Source organism: Ornithodoros turicata, chromosome 2 (assembly GCF_037126465.1).
Source record: "Ornithodoros turicata isolate Travis chromosome 2, ASM3712646v1, whole genome shotgun sequence".
Classification (NCBI taxonomy): domain Eukaryota; kingdom Metazoa; phylum Arthropoda; class Arachnida; order Ixodida; family Argasidae; genus Ornithodoros; species Ornithodoros turicata.
In genome coordinates this window covers 42,666,628-42,689,598 of record NC_088202.1, presented here as the reverse complement: position 1 = coordinate 42,689,598, position 22,971 = coordinate 42,666,628, and the positions used below count along the sequence as shown (strand labels likewise).

Genomic DNA, 22,971 nt, shown 5'->3' with positions numbered 1-22,971 from the left:
ACCTCGACCCCCCCCCCCTTCTCATTTTTAAAAGTGTAGTGGATGGCTTTCACGAAGTCGGTTGGATAGGACATTAGTTGTCGTTACGCAGCAATTTATTTACCAACAAATATCAAACAAAAACTTTAAAAACCTCGAAAGATGTAGGGGAAGATGGTGCAAAGCGGGCCCCTTAATTTTTTGAGAGCCTCTATAGAACTGACGGTTTCATCAACGCAAACACAATACATTTTGCGTACGCACTTTCAAAATAATGAATTGCGCCGGATACATTTGAAGGTGAACATACACTCTTAAAAATGAACTTCACCACATAGCACGCTCCTACCCAACCACCATTTTGAATGATATCGTTATCTGCTCTGATTTGCTGAAAACGGGAGGCGTACGCCATTTTTGTGACAATTATGAACCGCATAAGTGTCACAAAAAAGGCGTACGCCTACCGTTTTGAACAAATCTGGGCACAGAGCGATATCATTCGAGATAATGGTTGGCTAGGAGCATGCTATGCGGTGAAGTTCATTTTTAAGAGTGTAGCTGCTGCGAGCGCTGATGAAGAGGTTTCGAAAAAAGATAAGAGAAAGGGAGGAACTCGGAAACAATAAAGAAACAAGTTTATTTCCTTTTTTACTCCTGAAAAATTTCCCAAAACATTTGATGTTTGATAATCTCCAATATCTAGAATACATAAACCAGGCCAAAGTATCAACAAAACACATGCCGTTTCGAACTAGGATAAATAAAATATATTCCACTTTTTATTAGCGAACGGTCGTATACGCTTATTAAGTATTAGTCACCGAACAATGAAAAGTCAGTTTATCTCTCTTATATCTTTAATACCGGTTGTTTTGGCGCATTATGACCTTTGTTTTCCTGTCTGCCGCGCCAAAACGTTATATCTTTAATACTGAATTCCAATAATCTCTGTCCACGTCCAAAACAGACTGAATCTATTCCTCCTCCCCAACGAGACACCTCACTCTCGTCAAACCAGCCACTCACTCTCACTCACCCTCCTTTCACTCTTACAGCTCGTCCTTCGTCCTCGTTATTTTCACGCACACAACAATCTCCAGTCTATTCCTTTTTTTCTTTCTTTTTTTTTCAATTCCTGAAGCGAAAAGCTGATAAAACTGTATACTTCTATTTCAGCAAGCCAAAATTTCCAAGAATTTTGAACCTCTACGTTTAAACTTTACGCGTCTATGTATTTGGTATTTGGGTGGCAAGCAAATAAAATAGCTATTTACAGGGTGAGGTGGGGCAAGATGAGACAGAAATTTGTAATTGAATATGGAGTCTTTATTTTTGTGTTTTTCAAAAAAAAACTAGCCATAGGCACATTCTCAGAGGTGTACGGCTTCTGATCTGTAAATCAGAACGTACTTAACTGGTTCTAAAATAAAGACAGAACAAGAAATTCAAAAATGCAGATTGTCTCATCTTGCAGTTTCCAACCCTCGGGGAAAGACGAGATAGCGCGTGGGGCAAGATGAGACACGCCGTGGTAATTAACGGTACAAATTAGTTTTTGCAATTTAAGCACCTACGCAGCCCCCTTGAGCCCACCGCTTACATGATGTGCGATAAAACCATACAGAACCTGGTGCTATTTCCTTCCACCGTCCTTTGCAAACAAGGCACCGCCAGTCTGATGTGTCGCTGGTCGTTCCCTTTTGAGTGCGCTTCTGCTTTGCTGGATATATCCTGGGACACAGGAAAATTTGCTGGAAAATCCTAGGCAATATGCAAAAAAGGAACCTCTCAAGAACAAACATAATGCCACCTAATAGTTGAGTGATCAGTTTCTCAATTACATTAAATTTAAATTACATTAAGTTGTCACGTCTTGCCCCGTGGATAACAGCGGATGCATTAATTTTTCAATTAAACACCGGGTAACCAGGAGTGCCCATATTTTGCATGTATCTAGATGAATGAATAAAGAAATAGGATGTGGACTTACATTGAGGGAACAAACCTGCGACACACCGCTGCACAGCTGACAAGGAAAAGGACTACAGAAAATCGCGCCTTTTTTGCGGTTTTGGTCTTCACATTCCAGGCAGAAGTAACCGATTCTTTTTTTCTCTCTCTTCAACGCAAATACCAATCCGGACAATTCCCACATGCAATAAAGCGGACATATGAGCAAAGTTCCAAGCGCATGGGGCAACGCGTCTTTGAGGGAGGCGGCGTCGAGCAAAAAATGTCGCATCTTGCCCCACCTTACCCTAATTTATATTACACTATGATTTTTCAAAAAAAAAAAATCGATTATAAATCTAAGTCGTACACAACGAGATAGAGAGGTAATAGAAGGCGCAATCGCCTTGGCGAGGCTCCAAGCTTTGATGCCAGTAGGCGACACTCTCCTTTCTCTCTCGCACTCCTTCTGTCAAGGCAAAAGCGAACGAAGAGCGAACCGAAGGACCAATGAAACGCGAGTGCGCAACGCAAGTTGGGTTGACGTGGGACGTGCATGCTCGAGCCTGTGCAACTTTTTCTGCACGAAAACAATCAGCTGAATTCTCTATAAAGCCGATTCCTTATCAGACAGCGCCAAAGACGGGGTGCTGATACACGACGTTCCAAATTCCGCTATTTTCGACCTCAATCACTTCTCTGGTGGTCGTATTCATACATCTCGTTATCACACTGTTTGTTTATGTGACTATCATAGTATATTTCCGTAGGCTTGAGAAAAATTGTTGGCGGCATTTTACGGTACCAATAAATGCCGCGGAATTTCGAAGTCCAATGTCCGCCATTTGCAAACAAGGCGCAAGGTGAGGTTAACATGGCGCCATCCAGGGTGACTTCAAATACGGCTACCGGTTTCTCTCTCTATTACCCTCTCTCTCTCTCGTTGATCGTACAAGAGTGAAATCTTCTTTTCTTTTCTTTCAACTGAAGACAAGACATGAAAAAGACATGTCTTGTCGGAATTTCAAGACATGAAAAAGATATAGACTTCTTTCTTTCTTTCCTTCTTCTTTCTTTTTTTATATATACTTTTTCAGCAGTCCAAACTTTCCGGTAGTTTGGCCCCTCTGTGTGCGTTCAGTTTTGGCAAAACCATTGAATCCAGTTCTCAAAGTGAGAGTCGGTGAACGGCACGTCGACAGTGGCATGTCGGTGAATGGCACTACATGCATATGTATAAGCTCCTGTGAACTCTTCCGTGGTATATGTGGCGTACCCATCCAGCGAAATCAAAAGCTGCCTAACTCGCTCTGCTTCATCACCAAAAATGATGGGGTCCCTTTTAGCAACTGAAAAGCGCGTCCTCTCTATTAAACGCAAAATATTGTAAAATATTTAGGTATTACTTGCTCTAGTGTATTTCCATTTTGATAACGCGGTGTTCAGTTGCACTCATTCGTTACATGGTTCCTCCCTTTGAACGATATGCGGTGTAACAGCTAAAGAAATCATTGGCACCATTACGCCACCCAGTCATTCCCTTTTGATGACGCACCAGCGAAATAGGGATCTCGGAGCAATCCCAAGAACAGACACGCTCTGCCTAGGAAAAAGCAAGGCAAGCGATGGATCGACTCGAGCTCTTCGCTAGCTATACATACATAGAAAAATGACATCCCGTTCCGCGAACGGGACGAAAAGAGGGGAGTGCGAGGAGGAGACTCCTCTTGCACACCCTCTTTCCAGAGCGTCGTGTCGTCTGCTAGAGGTAGGCTGGGGGACATCTGCAAAACTTACAACTCATGGGCGATATAACTTCTGCGTTCAGGACAGTAGCTGAAAAATGCGTAAAACTCAGTTCAAATATACTCGAGGATTCTTTGGGTTCTTCAAATGAAGTGGCTGTAGAAATGAAATGAAAGTTTTTTAAACCTTTATCGACCGCATGACCAAAACACGCTCCCGCCGCCACGCGGAGCGAGGAGGCACTACTCAGTGGCTGGTGGGTCCCAGCCAGAGCGCAGCGAACTTTATCGTTGTGCAGAGCGGCGAGAGCGCATTGCTTGGAGCCCTTTAAAAGAAAAAGAAAGTTTGTGCTTGTTCGTGTGTGGTAACAACCGAGTGAGCGGACAGTAGACAGCGTCTCACTGTTCGTGCATTGTCTTTCCAGTCTAATATTGTTATGTGATTTACCATGGATGACATGATGAGTAAATAAAGTAAGTGCACCTTCACACTGCTCGCTGTTTCAAGCGTGGCTCCACAGAGGGCTGTTTCATTCGTATTTATTGACGGCATATAGCCTCATCGTGTTTTGAAATAACGTGTACTGTCATATATTCATTTATTTACTGTACCATATAACCGTGTGCACTTTCAACATCATATCGCGTCAATGTCGTCAAGTCACAACTTCGTTTGAAGTCACAGCGCGAGTGCGACGAAAGCAGCAGAGGCTTGTCATGAAAACAGTGCCACGTACCGTTTTTCCTGCGGGGGTTCGCCTGCTTTCTGCGAGTGCATCTGAGTCCTCCGTGATCCCCCATGCTTTCATTTTGTTGTGACAGTCCGTCCGCTTTGCACACAATCGACATGAACAGTCCTCGTTGCATACGGCATGCTCCTTTGGCCTGTCTGTCTGTATGATAGCTTTCGAAACACAGCAACGAGCAAACGACTGCACTGGTTCCACCACTCAGACGCTGAATGTTTTGTTGTTTAGACTTGTTTATGGGTGCGTCCGAAGTTGTGATTGTGGCGATGAAGAGCACGCATCTGGAATACTTGGTACGACTCCAGTGACAACCGAGTGATCTAATCAATGGAGCTGGCGCTTCGCGCTGCCGCCATTGGTCGGGCGCCGGGCGGCCTTCATTGGACAAGGCGGGCTCACCTATCAGGTCGCCCCGCCTTTTCGCGGCGCCGCCGCGAAAGTTGACCGTCGTGCACTTGTCACGTGAAATACCCTCTGTTCAAGTCCTCTGCCTTTAAACATTGGACACTCTTTCGCATTATGCAGCGTCGGGGCTGTTCCACCTCGCACGAAATAGCATTGCGAGACCAAGAACATGGAAAAACCTGCCATGACGGCCTACACGGCGACAGCAGTTCATGCTTCAATGCCATGAAGCTGTTTTACATCCCATGGAATAGTTTAATCAAATGGCTTTAAACGGCAATAGGAAGTTTTCAATTGGAAATTCCACCCGTGTGCGACTACACACGGACAAAGCGTAGTGTAGCCACAGCAGATAGTCTTTTCTAGACGACTCCGTCACCGGAGTCAGCGATATGGAAAAGAAAGCTTCAAAATTGCCGACCCGTGATAAAAACCTAATTCTTTCCCACTCCCAAAAGACAGCTCCCTTTCGAGCGGTATGCTGCCACATCTGTAGGCAGATCGCTTCGCAAGCAAACGACAAAACCAACGAACCAAAAGTGGCTGTCGGGACCCTCGATATCCTTTTTCAACATTCTCTCACTACAAATATGCCACGTTTTCGAAAGCAATAGGCTCGTGCATGTATAATATTATGCAAACAATTACGTGAATGACTCTTGATCTTCTTCCATTTCATTGCGAAAGCGTCTTGCAATATTTTTTTTTCGTTCCCACCCTTATTATTATTTTTTTAATATTACAATTGCCTCGATTATAAGGGACAGGTGACTACATTGCCTGTGAGGCTCTTTTTTCTCACCTACGTGGTCTTGGAAGTGGTTGTGATCGTGTGGTCACAATGATCGCAGGCGTTGTGGTTGGAACCATTCATCTCGTAACACAAACACAACACCCTATAACTTGGTAATATACTTGGATGGAGCTAATTTCACGCGTACAATTTGTGTAACGCGCTGTTTTGGTGTTGAACGGCAACATTGCACATCGCATGGGACACGTGCTGCCATCTCAGAACGGCGACAACAAACAAAATGCCAACATACGGGATGGTGGTAAAAGTTAGTGTTATCGAGCTTTTTTTTGTGACTCGGTACACGAAGCGTCAAGCGGTCAATGGAGGATGGGATGCACAGGACATAAGGACTCTGTTTTGCATCCTCGCATGTCCTTGTCAACGTGCAGGGGTTGTCAAACGCTAAAAATGATAAGATATGGCTTTCGGAGATAGGTGATTACAAAACTACATCTTTGTAGGCCTAATACCATTGACTTTCCCGCGCCAGTGCGTCTCTGGGCTACTCATCGTAAGTCATGATCCTACTCACGAGTCATGGAAAAGGTTGTTGGTTATAAAACACGACCCTGTTACTGGAAAGTAAGACAGCTATTAGAAAGGTAAGCGCTCCATGAAAGTACATCGAAGGCAAACCCGACCTACATATTCGTACCGTGTACAAGGAACTGAACTTCGACGAATGTCCTGCTTGATTGCTTGACTTGTTCGTAATATGATTCCAGAAGTGTATCTAGGCAGACAATCATGATGTAGATGCTGGACTCTGAGTGGCGTGGTGGTCAAGAGTAGGATCAATTCGATTGTTCCTATTTCTCAAAAATGTAACGCAGTTCCTATGATCAGGCTGCAGTTGAGCACATAGACCATGTTTGTTCTGACAGGAAACTACCGTAAGTCGACTATTGTGTCGTTTTTTGGCATCACGCAATAGCACTATTCACCTGTGGTATGTGTGAGCGGTGCTGTGTTTTGAAGAAACAGTTGAGACTTTTTCGTCTATACGAGTTGTGTTCCACACATCCATACGGGCAATTTCTGTACAAATAAACAGATATGGGACAAACTGAACTACAAAAAGCATGGCTGCTTGTATACACTGTTACTCTGAAGTGGACCAAAATATCATGTGGGATTGCAAAATCTTTTGCTATGCTCTCTACAATGCACTGGCATAGCCAGAAGGGGGTTCTGGGTGTTCAACTACCCCTTCCAAATGGTACCTTTGGTACTGCATTTGGGAGAGATAAACGAGCCGAAATATTTTTCTGGCTATGCTGATGCTCTAATGTAATCTATTGCAAATCGTTATGTCATTGTGAATGACATGTTGCATGGTGAAGGGCAGTGAACGATTCACAAATGTCATTTACAACCAACAGAGTTGTCCCAAGTGTGGGCTGGTGCACAAGAACGCAGTTCTGAATGGAAACTATATTATGTCATAGGGATTTTCAGGGAGTAGGGTATCCTTCTGGGTAATCTCATTCATGCTTAAACTCTGGGCATCGTAATGTCACATGGATAAACTTCATGCAGCCGTCGATGCTGCAGAATGTTTGCAGCCAATACAGTATTTTCCCAGCATCTGCATTTGGTTCCTTTGAGTAAAACTAATCTTTCGTCACCTGTGGTATAATGGCAATGGTGAGGAGCTCCGTTGGCACTGCACCACATCAGCAGCACATGTTTCAGTTCGTCTAATGTATGTTACGTAGGTGGTGGTTCTCGGATTTTGCTTAGACTGGTGAACCTCGAATAAAAATCTCGCTTCTTTGGCCACAAGATATTAAACCCGGGATTTTGAAACTCAATGGCAGTACTCAGTTTCAGTGTCTCATATTGCCTTCCATATAGAATGCTAAACTTTTTTCATTACCTTCAGTGTGGTGTTGTGTATTTCTGGGGCTATGCCAAAAGTTTTTCCAGCGACAGGAAGGCACCTGTACTGACAAACATTCAACGGCATCACAAGGGCAACACACTTTCTAGTAACCTCTTGGGCAGGGAGCAGCCAGTGGCCTTTGGCTAGATTGATGCAGGGGCTCTATATTACAAGTCTGCTGCATTGTTAGTTACCTCCCCGCTCCATTGCATTGTGTAGAGGAACAGGTCTATAGACAAAACAGTGTGTATGTCACCTGTATGCTCTGTCTTCCTTTCTTCCTTCCACACAATCATTAATATGCCAGGTGGTTAGATGGATTGTATGTGCCACAATACCCTCTAGCTATTACCTAAGCCATGCCTTTTTGTCTCATGATGTTGAGCATGACATTTTGTTGGCTATGATCTTGCGTTGCAACTTGACCAGGATGATAAATGCAGAGATGACGGACAGAGAGACACGAATGAAACACAGTTTTGTAAGCTGTAGGAAACCCTCTTTTGTACACCTGAGGTCTAAGGTTAAACTTGTGTTAGATACATTGCGTATTGGATTTAGTCTACCACGATTAGAGTGATTCCAGTAAACGTTTAGACATGTTGCCATTACGCCAAGCGTGGAGGTCGGGAAATATCTGCAACCAGGTATGCTTCTAGATGATATGGGATCTCTGATAAACCCTTGTGGGTGATGCCCTTTCAGTTAGTCTTCTGCTTTGCCTGTTGCACCTTTAAAGCAATGCGACTGTTTAGGAAATTAATTTCCTATTTAGTGGTTGTAGTCATTTGGTCATGGCGGTTGCAGTTGTGCTGCTTTTAGTTGCCATATTTCCAAGGTTTCCTACAATTTTAATACGTAACAGATACGATGTTCCATGTCTTTGACATGAAACAAATTAAAGGTGGTGCTACTGTACCTTGCCTCCCTGAGGACTCTACAAAGGTACAACCAATTTAAACATAAATGATATATGTTGAGATTTTTAACCCAACCTGAGTACAGTACATCTTGCCAGAGCACCAAAGTAGTAAACAGAGGAGGGATTGCACTCTTTTGTTTGACAAAAAATTACAGGATATGGGCAGCACAACACAAACACTTTGAAAATGGGTTGCACAACCTGATTGTGTCTTTATGTGTCTGAATGCTGTGGTCGTGTTAGAAGTCCTTAAAGGTGCACCTTGCAAAAGGATAAAATGCTCTAGGTTGTGTCTGACTTTCTGCTTTATAAAGTTTAAACTTATTGTCTTTGTCTTCATTCTTTTGTTTTTTGTCAATGTAGATGGCGGCATTGATAAAGTAATTAAGTTGTGTTCCTCTGCTTTTCTTAGGAAACTGTTCACATTTGCTTTATTTCATTCGAATGTATCGATTTTGCACACACCCCATTAAGTCTGCAATCAGTGTCTTCTTGCTTTATCACCATGTTTTCTTACTGCGGTTCACTTTTTCTAGGTAACCAGGAAACCTATCAAAATATCAGATCTTTAGAAAATGAAAGGACGTACCTAGTGATATGAGTGGAAATCATCCATATAGACTGGTAAGGAAATGTTGTGTGCTTTGTGTATAGTGCTTCCATAGAACCTTCACCGTAGTAAAAAGCAGTTTCAATAGACTCGTTTGAACTTTGGGCCTTGAGCATTGTTAAATGTTACGGTTGTAATGTTCCATTGCTATGGAAGCGTGGAACCCTGTCCCAGAAAGACTCATGAGGGGGCCAGACTTGCCTCAATGAGAAGCTTTGCAGTGTGCAACTGTTGTGACAGTTGAAGGCTTCAGAAACTCAGTGTGAAACTAAGCCTGCACCATGCTACAGGGCTCCCCCGCTGTGAAGGAAGAGCTGTTGAAAGCTAGGATGTTGGAACAATACCATGTTGGGATTGGAAACTGTTGCAGTTGTTGTTGTCTCGATCCAGCGTGTTGTCTTCCAGTGGTACTCTCTCTTGCCGAAACTGTTGCATTTGCGACAAGAGGAGGTGCCGCTGCAAGGGCCTGGCATTGTGGTCAGCCCGTGATGGACGACAAACAGCCTAACGGTGGGCCGCATATGTAGTTGGTTTCAACGGAGACACTTCCATTTTGCCTCTTGATCTTGGTAGTATAATACGTACATGCATAGCTGATAAATAGCTCAAATAGCTCATAGACTACTGAAAGGGCTGTCATATGCCGCCATGATGAATGAAGATGTGTGTCGAAAAAATAAAAAAAAATAATAATGCCCATTTCGCTTCGTGACAATATTGCAGACACATTGGGATGGAATAAGGAGTCTGTTACAGTGATGCAGACTGTAGAATTTGGCAGTGCTGAGTGACTTGAATTGAGCCACAAGTGGTAGCAAACAAACAAGCTGGTGTGTGGACAAAGTGGGTAACATGACCTTGAGCTCGAGGACAAGGATGGACACAAGAAGTTGATGGAACAAGGGTTATCTGCTTCTGAGCCTCGTTCTGTCCACTTCTTGTGTCCACTTGTCCTCCTCAGGCAAATGTTATCCACTTTGTTGAATAGTGCGTCGTTCAGCATGGTGGGGTTGACAGATTTGCCGCTAACGCGGAAACGTGCACCAGACATGTCTTGGGCAGGGATCGGAACAGTTATTTTTTTATTTTTTGGTTTGGTTTGGGTTCAGGTTCAGGCATATTGGTTCGGTTCCGGTTCAACTCCGCAGCAGCACAAAATATCGGTTCGAACCGGTTTAAACAGGTTCAGGAAAGTGAATTTTGAGCGGATTTTAAGCGGAAGTATTCTCAAATAACACAAATGTACTTTTGCCGACACAGGAGTGGTTCACAGCAATGCTGCGTGTTACAGATCTGCATTTCAGGTGTAACGCTACGGTAGCATACTGTACTATCTATGTTCACTCATCGTATACACCCAGTTACATCCTGCTCAGGGACTGGCCATTACACAGCACAAAACAAAAACTTGGGGGTTGCTGGACGACAAAATTGGCACTTTTTTTGTCCTTTCTGACCACATATATTGATATATTCAATCAGACGCTACTTTTTTACCTGTGGGAGCAAGAAATTTGACTCGCCATAGCATGACCTCCAACACAATTGTCATTTAGATTTGGTGTCCGAAGTATCAGATGAATGATAGGTGTTACATTAGCTGGTGAAATAAAGCACTGCACGACCTCAACGCTGACACAATTGAATGAATGCAATAACTGTGAGGTGGAAGTACGAAATACCTCTGCGTACTTGGGTTGCAGTTTTGTTTTGTTCAGTTTGAGTTTCAAATTTGTTTTGCAACGTGACTCAATCCACTGTGTAAATCATAGTTCAGATCTCTCACAACGCACATCAAGTCTGAACCGTTTCGTGAACCGGTAACGGCCAAAATTTTTTTGGTTCCGTTGCGATTCGGTTCCAGCGAGAAAAAAATCTTTTAGTTCGGTTCAGTTCCGGTTCAGCAAGAAATACAGGGCTTTTAGCGGTTTTAGGTTCGGGTTCAGTTTCGGTTTCCATCCCTGGTCTTGAGATAATAACGGCATAACGGTTGGCATAACGGTCGTTCTCCACTTTGAACACTGTGCTGATACGCTGATACCAGTGGAACGCAAACGTAGAGAGTGTTGTTGAAAAGCAGAGTGTTGTGTGCAACCTCTGCAAAGCCATGAGCCTTTTCAGTTGGGCTTGTACAATAGCTGTGTAGTCCACTGCAGGCAGACATCCTGCAGGAGAGGACATAGGCCAAGTCCTTCATATGTCCTTTGTCTCTATGTCCCTATATCTGTGTATGTCCTATGTCCATAGGACATAGGCCTTGTCCCATACGGGACAAGGCATCTGCGACAGGGTTGCCCCTGCCAGCAATTTGTCTGACATCCGTGTCGAACTCACTGCTATAGGCTGAGCGAGGCATTCTTGATTAGCAACAACTTTGTCTGGTTATGGGGTAATGCAAAATCCATTGTGCTCTCTGAATTGCTGGGTTACTAATCATGTTTTCATGTTATCATATATAACTATAATTTGACAACAAAAGATCTTTACACGTTACATTCATAATCATTTCAGCCTGTGGCAATGCCGACTGGTGCTCGACCTCTTAGCCACAACAGAGTACGGGGTGAGTAGATATTTGGTTGTTTTCAGAATTTGGTATATCAGGCGCAAACACCTGTGTATATCAACCCATCTCTCACTGCACTCTTATGCAAGCATTATCTCTGTTCAAGAGCAATATCTCAGAGTATCGCATCTGTGCCTCACATACTTTTCAAGTGAAATAGTGCATGTGGTGCATCAGTATACCTGCACAGTTTTGCAATTTGTCACCATCAATCCACTGTCACTGCAAGTTGTGGGTAAAATGCAGGTGTACCTGCGTACCACCTGCGTGAACAGTGCATGGGCACCTGCAATATTTGCACTCGCCTCTGCTGCGCCCAAACTAACTTTCGCATTGATTTAGGTACCTTTCCCACAAAATGTTTCTAATTCAAGCCAGTGTCGTTTGACCTTTCACTAGAGAACCGCTAGTTTTCACGCAGATAAATGAGGAATCTGACACTGAACGTGGAACACAAGAGAATATGCTTGTGGAAATGCATATTATTCCTCTCGTCTCAACTCTGTCCTGCAGCATGTAAGCTGCATGTATCTGAATATTTTATGATATCACAACAAGATCGGTAGCCAGTTTCCCACGTACTCGGCAAAAGTATGTGTGGGTGAGGTTACACGGCCAAAAAGGGGCCATGTTATCATCCCAGCTCATCCTACTTGACCAGGCTGTCTACCAACCTGGAAAACCTGGAAAACAGGGAATTCTCAGGGAATTTTGATGTGACTGGAAAAGTCATGGGATTGTCAGGGAATTTGTGAAAAAGGCAGTTGAAGTCAGGGAAAATCACAGATAAGTGCCGTCACAATGCGCAATGAATCGCGAGTGGTGATGAGTGGTTGAGTGGTTGTCTGTTGAGTGGTCACAAAAGTAGGGCAGTCTTACTACTTCCTCAATAAATGATCTGTTTTATGAGGGATATGTATCAAAACGTAGCAGCAGACACCAAGTTCCCTTTTGTTTTCGCCAGGGAATTCGCTTGAAATAGTCTGTGAAAACCTGGAAAAGTCAGGGAATTTGAAAGCTGCAGTTTAGTAGACGCCCTGCTTGACAAATATGTTCCAAGTGCTTATTTGGCAGAACGAACTCATGCTCAGTGTACTGGGTGACCTGAGCATGAGTGAACAGAGAGAGAGCTAAATGGGGAATGAGTGAGCAAATGATCAGCTGAGCAGGAGTGGACATGAAGTAGTGCAGGCCTGCTTTATATGCCACGAGTGCAGGTTCAAAACTACATTCCTGCACTCACCTCTGCTTATCATGGCCTCTACTTCAGTCGGAGCTGACATGCATTTGAGCAGAATATTTCTTGAGTAAATTTTTTAATGACTTTAGTGATACAGTATCAGTCCTTTGTATAACCATCCTGTATACTAGGGTGCATGTTGCACATAATGCATATGTTTCGAATGGTGTAGGTTCTCATAAACATTAGAATGGAGCACTTCACAATTCAACTTCATGGTGCAGTGAGAATGACAACCAGGTGACACTCTGCAAATGACTGTTTACTGACTAGTACAGTTGTATACAGTACTGTCTTTGTGTAGACTAGTTTTACATGAATGGTTAAAGGTAGCTTTACAAAACAGTGCCAGTACAGCGGAATCTCACTAAATGGAAATCTCTGAAACGGAATTACTGCTTTAACGGAACAACAGCCGCACGGTTGTTTGGATTCGTATTTATGCAGTGCAAAATTTTTTTTACACCTCTGGGTAAACGGAACAGAAAATGGAACTGACTGAACATTTCAAAGCATCATCGCTACGTGCATCGCAGCTTGAGCTTCTGGTACATCCATGATTAGGATTACTATGTTAACAGTAGTAAATGCCATTTCTAATGGCATCGCTGAAGCACGGACGTCATGCTCTTGATCTTCAAAGCAAAAAATCGAAGTTATTAACAATTTTGAGAGTGGTTGCTACACAAAAACTGCACTTACGATGAAGTAAGGGATGCTGAAAAGTACGCTAACAAGAACTCTTAGCGAAAATGTTGTTCGTGTGAATGAGGACCTCAATGAGGACTATGTAGAATAGAGTTAAAAAATTGTGTGTGTATCCCTTGTCTTTGATGCAGTAATGTGCATAAAGACTGCTCACAGCTTCTGCACTCCTGGAAATTACACCATTTAACATCCCCCACACAACTCAGTAAATCGAACACCTGATAAACGGAACATATTTTCCAGGTCCCTTGAGGTTCCATTTCAAGAGACTCCGCTGTAGTTGTAAGCATAATGAGGATTACCACATGTTCTGCAAAAATGATCCGTGTCCAAACGTAGGAGCAGGCACCAAGTTCCCTTCCATTTCGGTCAGGGAATTCGCTTGAAATAGTCGGTAAAAACCTGGAAAGGTCAGGGAATTTGAAACCTACAATTTGGTAGACACCCTGAAAGTGTCACAAGGTGCATCTTTTCATGTCAAAATAACGTCTCTAAACATGTAAACCTTCAATAACTTTGTACCCTGTATACTGATGCAAAAACTTGCCATGCAAGTAAGATCTTGCACTTCCTGTTGTACATCACACTAGTCTTGAACAACGGTATGTAGGCAGGGTAGTTGGGTATCCATAGCGTGTAAGCAGGAAGAATCGACTAGTCATCCCTGTCAGTTCTTCCGTCCGTGTTGTTCTTGCTGCTTACACACTATGGATCTCTTGCCTCATTAGTCCCTCGTTGCCTCACTGTTGTTGTTTCATATTTTGAAATATTTTTCTGCTGCTTTTGGATAACACCTTGCAGTTCTCACAAAACATGCAACATTGGTGAGTACATTTTTAATTGCGTTTCAGCGTGCTAACTGTGAGGCAGCACCAGTTATGCACCCCAAGTTATGTACCGGTGTGACAATCTCAGACTATAAGAGTTCACAGCATGTCACTCTTATTGAACATTAATATTTTCAATTCCCTACAGGAGCCCACGTGTGGACAGCGCCAAGACATGCTTTACCTCCTGTTCCACCATCTGCAACTGCAAGACTCCAGACTTTCGCCCACCTGAGATCCCTTGCTCCTGCCAGTCGTGCTCCACACACCACATTAGGCTCCAGTCAGCTGAACATCACTGTGGTGAAGAATACTTCATCCTCCAAATCTGCATCTAATCTTCAGCAGCAGAGGAAAGCAAACCATAGCAGTTATTTGGGTGCACAATTGCTCAAGGCTTCAAATGGCCCATCTAGCATAAGACCAGCTCCTGATGTGACTTCGGGTCTCAGTAAGCTGCTGCACGCAGCAAGCACTGGAGAGGTCACGATTACAAAGGTCGTACCAAGTGGGACATTTGTTCCCCAGAAGGGCAAGCCTGTTGTGGCCGAGAGGCCCAAAGTTCCGCATGTTCCGTTGAGGAACACGTCAGTGCAGCGTCCAGAGCCTGGTATTGCTGTGCAGAGACGTCGTTCTATTGCTCAGGCGCATCCCAGGAGAGAGATGCATGCTGTTCCCAGAAGCGTTGCACAAGCAATGCCAAAAGTAATTGAAAGTGCGGTCGTTGCTGAAGCCAACAGGACACAGAATAATTGCAAGAATCTAGCCGTGGTACATCCGCAAGTCAGGACATCTGCTCATACTGTTGGAGAAGCAGCGCAGGCAGCCTCAAAAGCTACAGATCCTGTTGTTGCACCTGCCTTTAAAAATGCACAGCCTCCAAGTACCACTAGACTGCAGAGTGAGCAGGACAGTGGGAGGCCATTAACTAGTGGCAGACCGGACCCATATCTTCCCAAAAGACCTCCTGAGTCGCGGCCAAATGTGGAACGCACCGTCACTGCTCAACAAACACAGACCAATGTTACTAATATTCAGAAGCAAGCTTTTCTAGTGGACATAGCTAATGAATTACGCGCAACTGCTCAAAAACCCGCTGATAACTGTGATGCTAGTACGGGCCAGACCCCGCTCCCGCCCAAGTTGGTTTGTAGTACTGATAATCCTGTGCAGTGCGATTCTGGTAGCTTACAGGTACCTTCAGGCCTCAAGGTAGATTTCATCAACTTGGATGATCTCCTTATTGGAGACCTTCATTACTTAGCGGAGCATTTCGGGAAAAACATTCTTGAACCACTTTCTATGGACGATATCGCCAAGAAGGGCTTTTCTGAATGGATAGATGTAACAGATCCTGCAGAAATACAAAGGATCCTGTCAGAACTTGAGACTACAAAAGAAGATTCTGCAACGTGGATTCGGTGGTCACCTGGCGCGGACACTGCATATCCAATTGTTGTTCCGGATGATGAGGATTGTAGTAGACAGCAGCAAATGACTCCTCCTCCCGAAAGTCGGCCCTGTGAACCAAAGCAGCCTCGAAGTCCCCTTATCTTGATAATCAAGAAAGGAGGAGTAAACGGCTCATCGAGTTCTCCTTGGCAGCTTTCATCGCGTGAAAAGGCTGCGGGTGACAAGGGTATGTCAAAGAGTTTGTTCCTGAATGCATTAAATCTGTACCCGAACACTGAAGAAGTGGCAAAGAAACTCAGGAAAGGAAGGTCAGCAAGGTCCTTGGCAGTGTTGAAGGATAGGGTGATGTCTGATTACCTGAAGAACTTCAGTGTGCCACTACACCGTGTGCAGGGCATGTACCGTTACCTCTTTAAGAAGGGACATCTGCGCGAGGGAAAGATGACATATGCTTGTGAGGTGTATCGCAACTTGAGAAGCAGAGAAGGACGTAAAGTCACATCAGCTGTCAAGGACGCTGCGGATCGTAATTTAGGTAAGTAGGACTTTGATGACTTCGAATAAACATTGCATCTGTGACGGATGTAGTGAAAAGTACTCATGCTCGACGCATGGGCATAGATTACTTTGGACACTGGAGTTTACGGTTTCCATGCACTAATAGCACCAGTATTTCCACCTCGTGGAGCGCATTATTTAAAATTGTTTTCATGGAGTGAATTATTTTAAATTAGTGGAATTTGAAAAATGTCCTAGGCATAATGTGCATCGATGGGTTGGACATTTTTCGAATTCCACAAATTTTTGGGGGTGCTATTTATGCGCAGGTAGATAGGGTAGTTGTCTCACGACATGAAGCCATGAATTATCGACATGCGGAAAATAACGAGCAAATATGAAAATGCCTCTGGAAATATAGCACAATGACTGTGCCATGTGAAGGCGATCACACAGAGCTTTCTTAGATAATGAATGGTCAGGGATGAGTGAAATAGTGTCAGTAAGATGGTTCATTTCTAACGAAGGTTTTGGTAGAAATGACGAAGTATGTGTTTGTTGTCCAAAAATTGAATGTTAACTTCCTGTGCATGGTGCAAAGGTGGGGAATTAGATGGACTAGTTATTGAGGGGGTACCATGAGCAAGCTTAATAAAAGTCGTGTCCAATCTCTATAACTCTTGGAGGTGTGTGAATAGTGATTTTTAGGATCGAATCAAATACGAATCGAATTGTACCAATGTCGAGTCGAATTGATTCGAATTCACTTGTTTTTCGAGTACTTAATGAATAAGGCCGCGGGTTTTCCGCGATTCCGCGACATATCGCGGAATCCGGAATTCATCGCAGAATCCTTCGTTTGGCACGGAATTTCACGGAATCCCTTATTTTTAGGCGTGTGCGGATATTCGAGTTTCCGAATTCGATGAATGCAATTTATGACTTCTGGTGCGTGCCGCCCGTCTTTGCATACACAGAGCCGGCAAAGTCGATCCCAGAGGTGTCAAACGGATGACCTTGGTTAATTCAGTCGGCAGGAAGGGGTGCAGTCGGCGCTGTAGCACAGGTTGCTCTAAAGTGGGCGCATAAGTACTTTACACTGCAGCAAGATGGACTTCATGAGTTGTGTGGCCTGGGTAATCCACCACCTCTGGCGGAGGTTTGCGAGAGTCGCTTGTTCCCCTCCGTGCAAAGTGCGGCGATGGGCTCCTTCGGCGATGTGTTGCGTCAATGGGTGCTCTTTTTGTAGTAAAATGGGGTGCTTGACCTCCTCGGTATCGTCGGTGTACTGAAGTCTTCCAGTGAGACGTAGCGGACCCAAGTCCTCAATGAAAGCCTGTAGCCCGAGTATTTTGGATGACTCGCGTACTTTCTCTCCTTGGGAGAGAGAGATGATTTCTTCTTGGTAGTGCTTCGTACTGTGCTTGTCTCACCCAAAATACTTCCACCTTCTCTAACTCTAATGATGAAAGCTGTCCGTTGGCACGGTCCTTTCGTTGGCAGTTTGTTGTAAAGCACATAATCCACGCTGTGACGCGCAAAATGCGTTAGTAGGTGCTGTATCTCTCCAAGTCGAATAATGGGGGTGTCGTCGTTGTTACGTGCGTGACGACAACGTCTTTCGCGATCCCTTCTTCTTGGAACGTCTGCAAATTGGCCTCTGTTGGTGGCGTGTCCGCTTGAGGCCAGAACTGCGGTGCTTGTGACAACCATTCCGGTCCATGGAACCACAATCGGGCTCAGGCAGTGCTCTAACGGTAAGGCCTCTTGTCAGTGCGTCGGCAGGGTTAGAAACACTGGGGCAGTGTCGCCAGCATGACGGGTCACTGCTACTTTGTACTTCACTCCCACAGTACCTGACGAACGGCTTCCATTTTGAGGAATTTCTCTTTATCCATCTGAGGGCAATGGTGGAATCCGACCAGTAGGTGGGTTCACCGATTGTAGCAATCAGCGAGTCACGCACCAGCTTTGCGATTCGGACCCCCATCACCACTCCCATTAGTTCCAAGCATGGCAAGTTTCTTGGTGGGTGCCTTACGAAACTTCGCGGACAGTAGTCCCACCTTAACGTGTCCTTCTCCGTCGACTGCTCGCAAGAAGGCGCATACGCTGTATGCTTGCGGGCTAGCATCAGTAGAAATATGATGTTCTGCCGTGTAACTGCTCTCTCCATGAGGCACCAAGCATCGTTCCAGTGAAATCAGGTGAAGTGCTGGAAGTTCGGCGCACCATGAAAGCCAATCGTCACAAATGTCATCCGGCAGTGGAGTGTCCCACTCGAGTCCTTTCTCCCATAGGTGTTGAAATAGAATCTTCACTCTGATAGTGTGGGGAGAAAGGATGCCGAGCGGGTCAAAGGTTTTGGCGGATGTCTGTAGCATGCTTCGCTTCGTAGATTTTGCGGCAATCATGGTGTCCGGGATATGTTCTCCGGAGAATCTGAGGTGGTCATGTGTTTTGTCCCACACGACGCCAAGTACTTTAGTGTCCACGTCGTCGTAGTGTCCACGTACTCACCCAGCCGCCTCTCTGCATTACAGCTGCTCAAATATGTTCTGGAGTTCCAGAGAGTTTGATGACCATTTGTCCAACTTTATACCGGCCTTTTGCATGATGGCTTGTGCCCCTTCAGTCAACCTCTTCGCTTCTTCCACATTGTCAGCACCAGTTAGCAGGTCGTCGACATAGAACGCGTTTGCCAGTGTGTTGGCGATGGGGCTCATCGGGCCCCTTCGTGCTTTTCAGGTGATGTTGGAGGGTGGCTCCGTGTAGGAACGGGCTTGCAGTAGTCCCGAACGGCACTCGGGTCATCTTCGAAATCTCAATTGGTGGAAGCGATGGAGCAGCGAACCAGAGAAAGCGCAAAGCCTCTCTGTCTGATGGTCAGATGCAAATCTGCAAAAATGCCTTCTTAATATCCGCTGTAATGGCAATTTTGTGCATCCGGAAGCGCAGTAAAATCGCAACCAGTTCAGAGTTCAACTTTGGGCCCTTCTCTAGGTGATTGTTCAGGGATGTGACACCTGCACTGTGTGATGAGGCGTCAAAAACTACACGTATTCTGGTAGAAGTAGATCCATTGCGAATCACCGCTCTGTGTGGCATGTAATACGTGCAGCTTGAATCTGGTGAGTCACCGAGCACTCGTTCAGCGTGATCGTTTTCTAAATAGCTTCGTATGGCTTCATATCATACTCCATTACGCTGTGATTTCGCTGCAGCCATCTCACTAGACCTTGCAACCTGGACTTTGCTACCTTTGGTACTTCCATGTTGTCTGGGAAATCGGTGGTACTTGCTTTCCAAGGGAGTGAACTTCGTATCGGCCATCTGTTAGGTTTAGATTTTGTTCGAATTCTCCCAGGACGAGATCGTTCTGCTCTGCACTGCTCTTGTCTTCGTCGGCTATTCCAATGCTCTCCAATTCCCAAAATCGTTTCAGAAGGTCAGGTTCCTGATTTTGTGTCACTTCCACTCTCAGCACGTACACCGCCATCGTGGTCTGTTTGGCAAAGTGACAGGTGAGCGTGGTAGGCCCTTGAAACGTCCAGCCGAACACTGTCGAGGTGGCCACCAGCTTCTTGTTTTGCTCGCACCTGTGTACTCCGCCTGTCAACAGCTTCCACATTTGGTCGCAGCCCACCAGAAGGCTTATTCCGACCTTGCCGGGGATGTTCGGGCACAACACCTCATCTGCGATTCAGCCTTTGTCACGACGAATTGACTGTATAAATCTGTGGTCTGTTGGTGTCGCCGTGAGGTCTTTGCAAATATAAATAGGATGGTTAAAGGAGTACAGAGGGCCATCCAAAAAATTTTCAGATTAAGACGTCTGATGAAAGTGTGTGTGTCATTTTTCCGACTAGTGCAAAAGGTTTTGATGTATGCAATATGTTTCCCTGAAAAAAAAAACCCAAAAACAAAGCTCCGCGCGTTCATCCTTAGCTCGCCACTCCGGGTATAACTAGGAGGAGAAGGTATGATGCCACGTCACTGATAACGTTACAAGGAGAACTCGTTCTGGTTCGCCGGTCAGTGAGGGTCAGCGCCTTGTCCCTATGCTGCCGTAAACCAGTTTTGCCACTTCTCCCGGAGAATTAGGGATAGAAGGAGCAGCCGAATTATGACCGAGCCAGGAGCAAGGCTTTTTCAGAACCCAGAACATTTGAGTAGCAGACGACAGTGGAGTAGCAGGCAACATTTCTCTGGGCCAGTCTGCGTGCGTTCGCCGCTTCGGAGCAGTATTGGCTGTGCAGTACAAGCTTCGCAATCTTTACGGTCGTTGCAGACCTGCTCGGGCTCTCATTGGCGAAGGTGTTGAGTTGGAGAGTAGTTTCTCCCACAACCTCCAACTGAAGCTTATTGACAACATCCTCGCGAATGAAGGTGCGTTGGCTTCCTCCGTCGATGACGCCCCGAAGATAGGTAGTGCTTGTGTCGGAGGTGGCCCAAGCTCGGAATGTTTGGAGCAAGATATTTGCGTCTTGCCTTGCAGGCGCACTGTTGTTTGCCATCATGTTCGTTGTAGCAACCTGGCTGTCTTCTGTCGAATTCCCCTGAGACTGCTTGTAAGGATCGCACAATGATGATGCATGTCGTTTTTGGCAGTGACTGCAGGCAATCTTTGCTCGACAGTCTTTTGATCGATGGCCCTTTCTGGTGCATCGGTAGCAGTGCATGTCCCCTGAGAGGTTCTTCCGTTTCTTAGCCAATGATAAGCCGCATTGGCACTGCGGCGCGCCGTGGTCAGCCGAATTGCGAAAGAAGCACTTAGGTAACACCTGAACGCTGTTCTGTAGTACTGCACCTGTCGGGACGAAAATGCCTGCTTGTGTCATAGGTGCGCGTTGTCCATGCGCACTTAGACAACGATCTTTTATGCGGGAGCGGTCTCGGCTCTCGATCTCGACGCGAAGAAAATTGAGAACCTTCGCCAACTCACCGCACGCCGCTGAATCTGACCCACTACTCGTCGAATGACGTTCGTCATGAGCTGCGTTGCCCTTCCGAAGGCTCATTGAGATCAGTGCCATAGCGAGCGAGTCGGTGATATTCCACCACCATATCCGAGGGTAACGATGTCAACAATATGTCGACCATCATTGATACATAGCTTGCACTAGAAACTCCGAGAGCACGCAGTCCACCTACGTTGTTCTGAACATGGTCGCACATTGCGCGCAACCTATGCACGTCGTTCACCGATTTTACCCCAGGCAGGTTCTGCAGCTTTGCTAGATGCTCTCTTTCAATGCGACAGTTGTCCCCAAAACGTTGTCTTTAAGATTTTGATGGCGTCATCGTAGCACGATTCTGATGCTTGCAAACTCATGACAGCGGAGGCAGCCGACCCACGTAGTAACGGTCGCAAATATTGAAACTTTTCCGTCTTGGTGAGGTTCCGGTTATTATGACCAGTGCTTTCAATCTGTAATTTTATCAAATATTGTTGTCCCCGCATTATCCAAGAAAATAAAGTGTTTTCCATTTCAAGCAGCCGTTGACTGCTTGCCACGGAAAATCGCTGATTTTACAAGTCGGTGCCGCAGAATTTTCAATTTGCCGCAATAGAAAACGAAGACCCTTATTAACGAATACTTTAGTGGATCATGTTGCCTATCATAGTCTGTTTGCCTCAAGTTTAAAAAAACACGGCGCTAGAGCAGTCCAATGGCGATTCCTTAATTATCAGCAAAAAACAGCGTGCCACAAGAGCAGGATGGGCATATATTTTATTATATAGCATACATATTTATGAATTACTCAAAGTTTTCGTGAAGGAACACCGATTGTTCAACGTGTTCAACATCCTCAATGCTGAGTTGTAGAGTAATTGCAAAGCAAGGGATCCCGGTCCAAGATTTGCACTGCGTGACCGCCGCGACGAAGTTACGTGCGTTATCCGTGAGTACAAGTCCGGGATGACTGAACGCAAAAAATGTGGTCCTCCACCAAACGGCGTACATCAGTGCCGGAGTCTCAATCAGATTGGAAAGCCCAGGTTCTTCAGCTACAGAGTAATAGTGAAGTCATTTGGCGATGAACAAAGCAATCTTCTTTGTCAGCAGCTTCGCAGGAGCGTCTGAGGCTTTTTGTTTTGGTTTTCATCTATGGCTTTTGATTTTAGGTTCTGGTTGGTCTCCGTCTGCTTTTTGGATTTTACTGTGTCGACAGACGGTATAGTCTCCCCCAAGTATGATTTATAAGCACCAGGATGGTGTTTTGCGTGACTAAGCAAAGGCGTCGTGGTACCTGCTTGCGTCTTCCCGTTGGGGCTTGTTTTTCAGGCTGTGCACTTCGCATCGCCTGACGCTGTCTGTTCGAAAAAATCCCACAGAATACTCCGTCGTTTTCGGGGAGCTGTTCCAGGGATTGCACCGTCCAATTGATCCATGTCTAGTTCCACAAACCAAGCGTTAAAAGGACCTTTAGGCGATCTGAAACTATACTGCTGCACGCCAAGATCGTATCACCGATTGCACATGACTAACAGTCTGTTTCAGGGGCGCCTATGTTTCTGCAGGTGTTGCCTCTGTCCTCTGTCGCGGAAACCATGTGACTTCGTCACACGACGCGGAGACCATAGCTGCGACAGAGTAGCAATCAAAATGTGTTACCTACGGCAATTTTTTACTGCTTCATCTGGACACTCAACGGAGCGAGGTATTCAAA

The 22,971-nt window shown here is 45.2% G+C and overlaps 2 protein-coding genes across 4 annotated transcripts in view; one reads left to right on the top strand and one right to left on the bottom strand.

The window, feature by feature from the left end:
- Window positions 1–4,809, bottom strand: part of LOC135385332 (zinc finger E-box-binding homeobox 1-like) — a 491,031-nt gene extending 486,222 nt beyond the window's left edge. The window contains exon 1 of the mRNA XM_064614587.1: window positions 4,415–4,809. Within this exon, the coding sequence (XP_064470657.1) occupies window positions 4,415–4,544 (130 nt within the window). The 5' untranslated portion in view covers window positions 4,545–4,809. The remainder of the gene's footprint in view (window positions 1–4,414) is intronic.
- The window catches only part of LOC135385333 (uncharacterized), a 68,061-nt gene that overhangs the window by 31,948 nt on the left and 13,142 nt on the right, over window positions 1–22,971 (top strand). The window contains exons 1-4 of one of the 3 annotated variants that reach the window (XM_064614599.1): window positions 5,893–6,138; window positions 8,971–9,058; window positions 11,556–11,607; window positions 14,534–16,333. In XM_064614599.1, the coding sequence (XP_064470669.1) occupies window positions 9,032–9,058; window positions 11,556–11,607; window positions 14,534–16,333 (1,879 nt within the window). In that variant the 5' untranslated portion in view covers window positions 5,893–6,138; window positions 8,971–9,031. Of the gene's footprint in view, window positions 1–5,892; window positions 6,230–8,970; window positions 9,059–11,555; window positions 11,608–14,533; window positions 16,334–22,971 lie in introns of those variants that run through there. The other 2 variants (XM_064614598.1, XM_064614600.1) reach the window with 2 other exon arrangements.